This window comes from Pygocentrus nattereri, chromosome 16 (assembly GCF_015220715.1).
Source record: "Pygocentrus nattereri isolate fPygNat1 chromosome 16, fPygNat1.pri, whole genome shotgun sequence".
NCBI classification, from domain to species: Eukaryota; Metazoa; Chordata; class Actinopteri; order Characiformes; family Serrasalmidae; genus Pygocentrus; species Pygocentrus nattereri.
The window spans coordinates 18285893-18295497 of NC_051226.1; the positions used below are offsets into that span (position 1 = coordinate 18285893).

Genomic DNA, 9605 nt, shown 5'->3' on the forward strand with positions numbered 1-9605 from the left:
ACAAGCCGCTTTGAACTACAAGCTCCACAAAGCATCGCTGTGTTCTCGCGGTAAGAGCGCACCTTCCAGCCCCTGCGAAATAGAGGAGGAAACCCGTGTGTTCTTCCTTTCTCAACATGGCCCCGAAGGCGAAGAAGGAAGGTGCGCTCGTTTTCGTGGATTTTGCCATGAAAATACCTGTTATACTGTACATTTTACTCTTAATATTTGATGTGGACGTTGTTGATGTAGTTGTGATTCTACATGTTCGTTTCTTTGGTTAGCCGAACTGCCTTAGTGCCCGTGTTTTAATCAGTTTAAGTGTCGTAGTAGTGAAGCGTCCACACTACAGCCGCACACGTTACAGAGCTGGCTCCCGGAGTTAGCCGGCTGCTAAGTGCTTTAGTAATGTCATGCTCACTAGCTGCCGTGTAAGCTGCTGTAATATGAATGTATATGTGTGTGTTTTCACACGTTGATACGAAAGTTTTCAGTACTGAATTGTTTGAAGTCAGCTAGCTTCCTGCATGCTAATGTTGGCTAACACAACGTTGCTTCAGTTAAAGATGGAGCTAGCCGTGTGTGCGCCGGACAGATATAACTGTCATTAAGCACGGCGATAATACACCAGCATTTTAATATCTTTATTTCTGTCTTAACATTGGTGATCCGACCAGTTCCACGGCGTATGGTCCGGATGATTGCAATTCATATAAAGTACCAAGTCAAGCCTTGTACTTGCATCTGTGTTAGCTTAACTGTTCCAGTGCTCTGTTTATAGCCGAGACATGTTGTGGTTATTATTTGACACACTTGTATTAGATGGACCAATAGAAGGATAATTATCAGTTTTTCGGTAAGTGATGTTGCTTCGTAGTTGTAACTTGCTGGGTTGTCTTCATTTTCACAGCTGTCCCAGCCAAGACGGAGGCTAAGTCTAAGGCCCTGAAGGCCAAAAAGGCTGTATTGAAAGGTGTCCACAGCCAAAGGAAGAAGAAGGTCAGGACCAGCTCTGCCTTCCGCAGGCCCAAGACTCTGCGCCTGAGGAGGCAGCCCAAGTACCCCAGGAAGAGTGCACCACGCAGGAACAAGTGAGTTTAATAAAAGTTTGGCTCTTTAAACCTACACATGCAGATTACTAGAATTTGCGTGTGCTCAGTGGTGCTTGTTGCTTGTCTTAGAGTCTATAAAGTGTCTTGGTGGACCATTACAGCCAATTTCACATATTCAGGATGCAAATGATGGGAAATAGCGATCAAAGCATGATGTTTTGTGATTATATTTTTTTGAATACTGATGCATCCCAACACATTTACATACAGTGATGTTTGTGTTTGTGTGTGTGTGGCATTATTTGTGATCATATCTTAATATTTCTTCAGGTTGGACCACTATGCCATAATCAAGTTCCCTCTGACCACAGAGTCAGCCATGAAAAAGATTGAGGACAACAACACCCTGGTGTTTATTGTTGATGTCAAAGCCAATAAACACCAGATTAAACATGCCGTCAAGAAACTGTACGACATTGATGTGGCCAAAGTGAACACGCTGATCAGGTATAAGAAACATTTTCATTCTTAAATTTTTGGGTGAAATAGCTTGAGGGAGTTCTCCTGTGTAATGATGTAACATAATGCAAACACTGATTTGTGATGTTTTCAAAGGAACCACTGATTCATGGGATTCATGTTGCTTTTCATTTTGTACCAACTGCAGTGTCAGTTAAAATATTTTAACCAACTTGTGCTGTTTAGGCCTGACGGTGAAAAGAAGGCATATGTTCGTCTTGCACCAGATTACGATGCACTGGATGTTGCCAACAAGGTAAGTGGTCTCAAGTGGCACATTTTGGAACGTTTGGGATAGTGATGTTTATTTTGAAGCAACAGTTCAGTGAAACTGCATATGTAGCTAGCAGTGAATGAAGACGAAATGGTACTTGGTACTGTTCAAATAATGAATCATGCTAATTGGGGAATACATGATCAGACTGTGAACAGAACAAATTATATGTACTATTCATATTTCAAAGTATTTTGAGCATATGATGATTAGTTTCTAACTGAATGATTGTGATGCATTCAAAGGAACCACTGATGTTTGAAGTAGAGTGCTACAATGTTTTCTCGTAATTTAATATTAATGTTAATATTATTTTTTATTTTTTTTGCAGATTGGCATCATCTAAACTGCTCTTGATGTGTACAGAAGAATAAATGTTTGTAAAAACATACAATTGATTTGATTGTTCATTGCCTACTCTGGGCATTCATTTTAAGTATCTGCTTAAGATTTTAAATACATTTAAGTAATGTCATTTAGGGAGTTGTAGTTTTACTATGGCCTGCACTATAAAGAATATTTTAAGGGTGGAAATATACCTGATAACACTTGTGAACTGCCTGTGGAGAAGTTGGGTCTCAGAATCAACCAAACACGTGATTATTGGCTGTCTGGCATACAACAAAGCTTTCACACATTACTCCAGGAAAGCAGGCCTTTTTATTTATTATTATTTTTTTAACAGAAAATTATCAATTTGTAAAATGGTTTAAGATCCAGAAAATGTTGTATTTCTTACTATTTGAGGAGTTGAGAGTGCAAGATTATTCCCAAGACCAGAATAACATCTATTAATTCACCTCCAACCTAAAATAAACTGCTTAGTTTTTTTTTTTGTCAGAAACTAACCGCTGATGAGTTTAGAGGACCGCAGAACTTATCAAGCAGGACTTGCAGTCCCAAAAGCATACAAGTGTGGGACGTTCAAAACATACGTTTGAAATTAAGTAGGGTACAAGCTCAAATGTATCTCATGCTATGTTGAAATGATACTTTGACGGTTAGTCTTGAAGATGGTGAAAAACCTTGTAGCAAACCTGTATGCACTGCCGTTAACACTCCCTGCCTTTTTCGTTTTATTAAAAGCGGGAGGTGGTCATCACATGAGAATTGGTGTACATACAAAACATTTTTTTAAAGCAACAATATAAGTAGTCTTGATGCCTCACCCTTTTAACACAAACCCCCTAAAATGAGTTTTCATTACATGGAATTACTTTTCAGTGTTCAATTTTGATATCTTACCTGCAAATTGATTTTATTTAAATGTTATGCTGATTATTTCAATAGAGGGCAGCACAGACCTACACTGTGCTGCCAATGAAGTGGAAGTGCTTTAGTCTTTAGCCTTGGAGAATTATGTGTGATTTCCCAACCTCGCTTTAGAAGGTTTTGTTGCTGGTGGAACAAAACCTTGTATTTCAAAAATGATAACTTTACAGAAGGAGGGGGGGAAAAAAACTCAATGTAACCAGACATTTTTCACACACTTGGACATTTGCATAAAGATCACTGGATTCAGTTGGTGCACAATTCCATGTGTACTCGCCCTCTTAATATATGCACTGTACACACACAGTAAACAATTTAAATCATTTACCATCACATGGTAGTTTTAAATGGAGCCTTTTCCATTTAAAATGCCTAATTTCTGCATTGAATCCAGTTCCTTACTATGTTCATTAATAAAAAGTCAGCACCATTTTATTCGCAGGTCTTGTGTTGTGGTTTGTCCACAGCCGGCGAGGAGTCACCTTTATGAACGAAAGTCCATTATGAAGTTAATCCGTGTAGCTTGTGTATCTGCCGAGTATTACAGTCGCTGTTTTATGGGTTGCTAGTCTTTGGCGAACTTGTGGACACCATTCTGGTGAGTGTATTTTGTGAAGAAGTCGGCTCGAAGAAGACGGTAGAAATATATGAGGATCATGATGTTCATGAGCATCAGAGAGATGAGGAAAAGCAGGGCATGGTCAAGCGAAGAGTAGTTATAGATGATATACCAGGTGAGGTAGAACTGAGCTCCAAGGCGGAAGCTGACATATGTAGCAACATTGAGCACCTTATTTATGGAGTAGAAGTGCGAGTCTTTGGTCACTCCAGCTAATTTAAGCAACAGCCGTGAATGCAGAAATACGCTGTTGACTTCAACGAAGAGGGCAACCACAGCCCCTGCCACATAGTGACTCGTAATCACAGCATACACAAAAGTCCCGATCACCTGTGAGGAAAACATTTCACGTAAGTTTACAGTATTGTACCCCCCCCCTCCCACCACCACCCCTTATAATATTTGTGTTGTGTTATGTATCTTAAATATCATAAATTATTTTTGGACACCAATTCCCAACCACTCTTTATCCATTAGAATTAAACGGGTTCCTTTTGTTGCTGTATCTTCGCTGCCCTGCATTTAGCTTGGCTAAAACACTCCTTCATCGTGAATGTGTGCTTAGGTAAATATGATATTTTGGTTTTATTGGGATAAAAAATGTATTAATTAAGAATGGGATGTTTTTTTTTTTTACCAATATGGAGTGTACAGATAGGGGAGTAAACAGTGTTTACATTGCCTGCTACTATTAATGACTAAAAATTAAGTCAATAAAAAAATCTGGTTATGTTTTACTGCATTTATGTCTATATTATGTTTATATATTTCAATCACTTACTGTTTAAATAGTTTTTAAACAATTCCCTTGGCTTAGCAAGATTTTTCTGAAGCAGTAGCTTATTAGTAGAATCTTAATATTTCAAGACTAAATTTTAAAAACCTTGCAAAATTATTCCTCGCAGTGAAAATGCACTCACATACATCTCATTTTTGGAGCTAGTCTAACAGATTGGACTGGAAGGATGATTTACCACAGCATGATGAAGCAGAAACTCCCACGATTCTCTGGCATAGCCACTAAAGATGATGTCCCCAGCATCCTGAATGAAGTACCCTGACAAAGAAAGTTCAAGGTTAATTCTCTGATCATTTATAGATGGTCTGTAATGTAATTTTGCAGGTGACATCACACTTTCACAGTGTATCTGTGGTTCTGTGAAATGAGAGTGAATGGATGTCAAGGGGATGATGGAACTCCAGCCAATGGCTACATGTAGGAAAAAACCTGAATGAATTTTGGCCTTAAATTTTCATTCGCACATGTTTTTTTTTTATTGTAAATAAACTCCAATAAATTATATGATGGGTGACAACAGTTGAAACACTTTTTGACAGTTTCAAAAAACATAAAGCAGGCTTAAATGTAACTTAACACATTCAATATATTTATGCAAGCAGCCAGTGGAGGTGCTGCATGTTCATAGTTTCATAGCCAGGGTTTCGCATATGATACATGTAAAGGCCTTAAAACAAAAGAAACGTGTGCAGAAACAGGCTGGGGAGGGTGTGACAATTGAAATGAAAACCAGGTAATCCATGTTTCATTACCTGGCAGAGTTCTGTTTAAAACTGGAATAAAGATAAGCCCTATCAGGATTTGATTAAAACATTTCAATTTAGACACATCAACCGTGTGTTTTTCTGTTCCCTCAGGACTACAAAGCAAGTACAGGCTCAGCAGGTAAGACGGTTCTCCTGTACTGTTTAGTGTGGTTACCAAAGAGATGCCTTTTGTTAAAGTAATTCACAAGAGGTCTCCTTATGTTTTGAACAATGTATATATAAGGTGGTTGTTGCTACCATCCAAATCTCCAATGTTTACAAAATGCTTCATTGTCAAGTATAAATATTGTGAATTTCACAGCCTAAATATTTAGTTTTGTTGCATTTTCCTGTCAAAAAACACTTTTTAAACAAAAATCACTCTCTTTTATACTGATTTATTGATAAAAACAAAGGCTTTTAGAATTCATAGTTCTATAATGTAATTCTGCATGGAATGTGCATGTATTCATTATATTGTGTTACCAAGAATGACAACAATAACAAATATCAACAGAACAATCCTAATAAATAAATAGCTTGGCATGTCAGAAAGCAAGGGAGGTTAATCATTGTCTAAAAACGCTATTCAAAATCACTTATAGCCTTGGTAACACTAGGCAAACAGTTTCCAAGCTCTAGACCAGCATTCCTATCTAGACATCAGTGCTAGAAGGCAAAGCAGAGCTGTGAAGTCTGTACTTAAGTGGGAACACACTGTTTCACCTCTTTTGAAATGTGAGATTATTGTTAAACTTATTTAATTTAGCTGAATGAGCTGCTTCATTCCATGCTGCAGTGCTGAACTGTATCAGCACAATGAGTAGCTTTGCACTGTGTTTGCTTTTTAGGATGAGTATCAGTGTTGAGTGGAGAGAAAGGAAAACATGACTAACCTGTTGAAACGATCACGAGCAGATATGAAAGTGGGGTGAAGGACAAGCGGATCTCATGCACCATCATTGGATACTGATGTACACTGGGGATGTACCAGCAGGAAGAAGAAATTTAATAATAATAGCAAAAAATAATCTTAATATCCTATGTTTACTTGTACTTTTACATAATATTCTACTTTTGTCTTGTATTTTGCTATATATATATATATATATATATATATATATATATATATATATATATGGTCATTTTATCAGCTCCACTTTACAGTTCTATAATTAGACTGTAGTCCATCTGTTTTTCTGTATTCTTTGTTAGCCACCTTTAACATGGTGATGGTGTGTTAATGTGTGTTGTGCTAGTACAAGTGGATCAGACACAGCAGTGCTGCTGGGCTTTTTAAACACTGTGTCTTCTCACTGCCCAGGCTGTTAGACACTCCTACCTTGTTAGTCCACCATGTAGATGTAAAGTCAGAGACAACAGTTCAGCCCATTGCTGCACAGTTTAGGTATATCCTCTACTCCTTCCTCAGTATGCTGTTGGCTGGCTATTTTTGGATGGTGGACTATTCTCAATCCCACAGCACTGCTGTGTCTGATCCACTCATACCAGTGCAACACACATTAACACACCTCCACCATGTCAGTGTCACTGCAGTGCTGAGAATGATCCACCACCCAAATAATACTAACAAAGTATGCAGAGGAACAGATGCACTACAGTCTGTAATTGTGGAACTACAAAATGCACCTATTTGGTAAAGGGACACAGTAAAACAGACACTGGGCTCAGAAACAAGGTAATATATTTATTGAACTCTCTGGTCAGTGTATACAGAGATAAGAGTGACATTAAATTACATTGTGTCAGTTGGAGTATTATCTCAATAAACACTGAAGTGTTTCTTTTTCCTCAGACGATTCTTCTCACAGAATGTGTGCGTTTCTGATTCAAGCCTGCCTGACAAGTTTTTCTGGTTTCTGTATTTAGATGAATCTTCATCTATTCACTAAGTCAAAAACACAGATACTTACATGGACTTCAGCATACAGGACTTTCACTGAACTCTTACTGTCTTACTCTTTTTATAGGATGAATGTTGGAATGTTGGAAGTATGGAATAAGTTCTGCTGTATCACGGTGACTTTTCCTGTGTGTTTGTTGTGTGTGTTGTGATCAAGTCACTGACTCACTTGATGTTGTGATAACAGAGTCCAGAGCAGAAATCTGTGCATGACGGAGACACAGTAGATGTCTAAAATAACAGCAGTTATTTTAACCCTTTAAACTCTCAGGACCTGGCAGGTTCCTCACTCTCTGAGCTATAAACATTACATACACTAGAACCACAACAACTTTACAAGAGAAGGCTAAAATGTTCTTAACTTTAAATGCAAGTTACTGTTAAGAGATATCATTATTGATCATTTTTGCTGGTCCAATCATGTAACTTCACACAATATGAAGTACAGCTGCTTTGGGTTTATTCAATGTCTGTCTATGTAAACACATAAAAATGTAATATAAAACAGAACCAAACAATTATGAAGTTCTGACACGAAAATGAAAAAGTGAACTGAGTATTTGTTTGAATGGAAACGTGTGACATATTAAAGTCTATACAAAGCTATTTTTAGTGCACCAGTTTCACAGCAGTAACTGAATAATTCACTACCTCGCTTTAATGCTTTAATGACCAAATAATGAGCCAGTTTCAGGAGTCAATAAAGTTCTGTCGGATAATGTCACTCACCAGAAGATGGCCCAGACGCCGGTCAGCAGGGAGTGGACGAGGGACACTGATAGGTTCTTCCACTTCCAGCTCTTCCTGGGATCAGCGTCCACTGTTTTGGGTCTGGGCAGGGTCTGCAGCAGTCTGTGGATCAGCCTGAAGGCCATCGAACTGCAGAACACGTACAGAGCCGGCCGCTCCTGGACCTCGCTCAGCCAGCCGTCCATCCTCCACTGTTTATCTGTTACTCACCTCCCCTCCTCTCGCTCCCTCTCTCTCCCTCCCTCTCCCTCCCTCTCGTTCTTTCACTCCTTTTTATTACTACACTTTTGCTTCGTTTCTGTCCCCTTTCTTTCCCTTATTTCAGCCTAATAAGACAGATACGGTTTGAGTTTCTATTACAAGTGAATCGGTTCATTCGAAGTTTCTAGGACAGTCTGAACTGAACTCCCTCACCGAGTCTTGCACCGGCACGCTAAGGGTCTCTCTCTCTCTCTCTCTCTCTCTCTCTCTCTCTCTCTCTCTCTCTCTCTCTCTCTCTCTCTCTCTCTCTCTCTCTCTCTCTCTCTCTCTCTCTCTCTCTCTCTCTCTCTCTCTCTCTCTCTCTCTCTCTCCCCCACAGGTGTGGCGTTCCTTGCCGTACCTGTTTGCTGACCAGTGATTGGCTGAAAGGGCTCGCGGTTGAAAACATTTCTCAATCAAGTCATACAAGATTTTTTGAACGTGTGAAGTTAATAAACTGCTAGGACCCGTATGTGGATCCATTCTTCAGGTTCCAGCGTCTAGACTATTCAAGAACTTTGTTTATGTCGTTGAGTGTGGGCTTTTTCACATAGAATAGTCAGTGCTACATTATTTGGGGCCTTAATCAGAGAAATTACAACGTGTTTCCCATTATACCTCTGTTATTCTTTACAAAAGTCATTATACATTTACATCAGTCATTATATCCAAAATTCTTTTAAATGATTGTGCTGCATTTTGGGTTGAAACTCTTAAAACATTCTTGAGCCCTTAAATTTCCATGCGTCCTAAGTCTTATAATTCCGTAATTACATCTAAAAGCAATGTAAACTGAAGGAGCTTTTCTCAAGTTATGAGTTAAGCTAAGGATTAATTCTGCTCAAAACTTCACTTGTTATATTAAAAATCTGTGTTGAGTTACACAATATACAGTAATAACTTATACAGCTTAGCTTTAGATATTTTAAACTATATATTCAATGATTTGGAGTTAACATACACTGTTACTTATATACTGTAATGATATATTTACAGGGAGTTTTATCAGAATTTGATCATCACTTCTCAAACGTGATGAATTCTGGATAGCAGTTATAGTAGAACTTCATTCTCAGTGTTATACTGCTTTCTCAGTCATTTCAGAATCAGCACATTTTAAATGTCTTATTATCTGTTTAAAGTTTCCTAATGTGCTACTAATTATTTGAAAGTTTTATATTTGATAACAAACTATAACTGTTTTATATCTATATCTGCAACTGCACTGAGCAGTAGTGTAAATGTCAGAGCTGTTTAAGTGATTCTCTGAAAGTACGTCAGTGTGCATGAAATAACAAAGAAAAGGCTAGTGAGTTTAACTACGAAAGAGAGAGAAAAAACACTGGCCACTGCTGTGAAATGATCCACTTCAAGTGTGATAACGGGCATATTGTCTGTTAAGAGATTTATCACTCTCTGTGTAGCTTTTCC

At 38.3% G+C, this 9605-nt stretch overlaps 2 protein-coding genes and 2 non-coding genes across 4 annotated transcripts; 3 read left to right on the forward strand and 1 right to left on the reverse strand.

Annotated features, from left to right (window-relative positions):
- The first annotated feature begins 27 nt into the window (after window positions 1-27).
- Window positions 28-2215, forward strand: rpl23a (ribosomal protein L23a). Its single transcript, XM_017698628.2, has 5 exons — window positions 28-141; window positions 890-1070; window positions 1362-1538; window positions 1737-1806; window positions 2156-2215. The coding sequence occupies exons 1-5, from the start codon at window positions 117-119 to the stop codon at window positions 2168-2170; spliced, it is 468 nt and encodes a 155-aa protein (XP_017554117.1). The 5' UTR covers window positions 28-116; the 3' UTR covers window positions 2171-2215.
- LOC119265479 lies at window positions 1211-1282 on the forward strand. Its single transcript, XR_005131672.1, has one exon. It is a non-coding gene; the product is annotated as a small nucleolar RNA Z17 (small nucleolar RNA).
- On the forward strand, window positions 2021-2084 carry LOC119265475. The gene has a single exon (XR_005131669.1). It is a non-coding gene; the product is annotated as a small nucleolar RNA SNORD42 (small nucleolar RNA).
- Window positions 2216-2661: 446 nt separating the features above from the next.
- tlcd1 (TLC domain containing 1) lies at window positions 2662-8156 on the reverse strand. The gene is made up of 4 exons (XM_017698626.2): window positions 7914-8156; window positions 6157-6239; window positions 4690-4772; window positions 2662-4045 (listed from the first exon to the last, which is right to left on the reverse strand). The coding sequence occupies exons 1-4, from the start codon at window positions 8117-8119 to the stop codon at window positions 3662-3664; spliced, it is 756 nt and encodes a 251-aa protein (XP_017554115.1). The 5' UTR covers window positions 8120-8156; the 3' UTR covers window positions 2662-3661.
- Between the last annotated feature and the right edge of the window lie 1449 nt (window positions 8157-9605).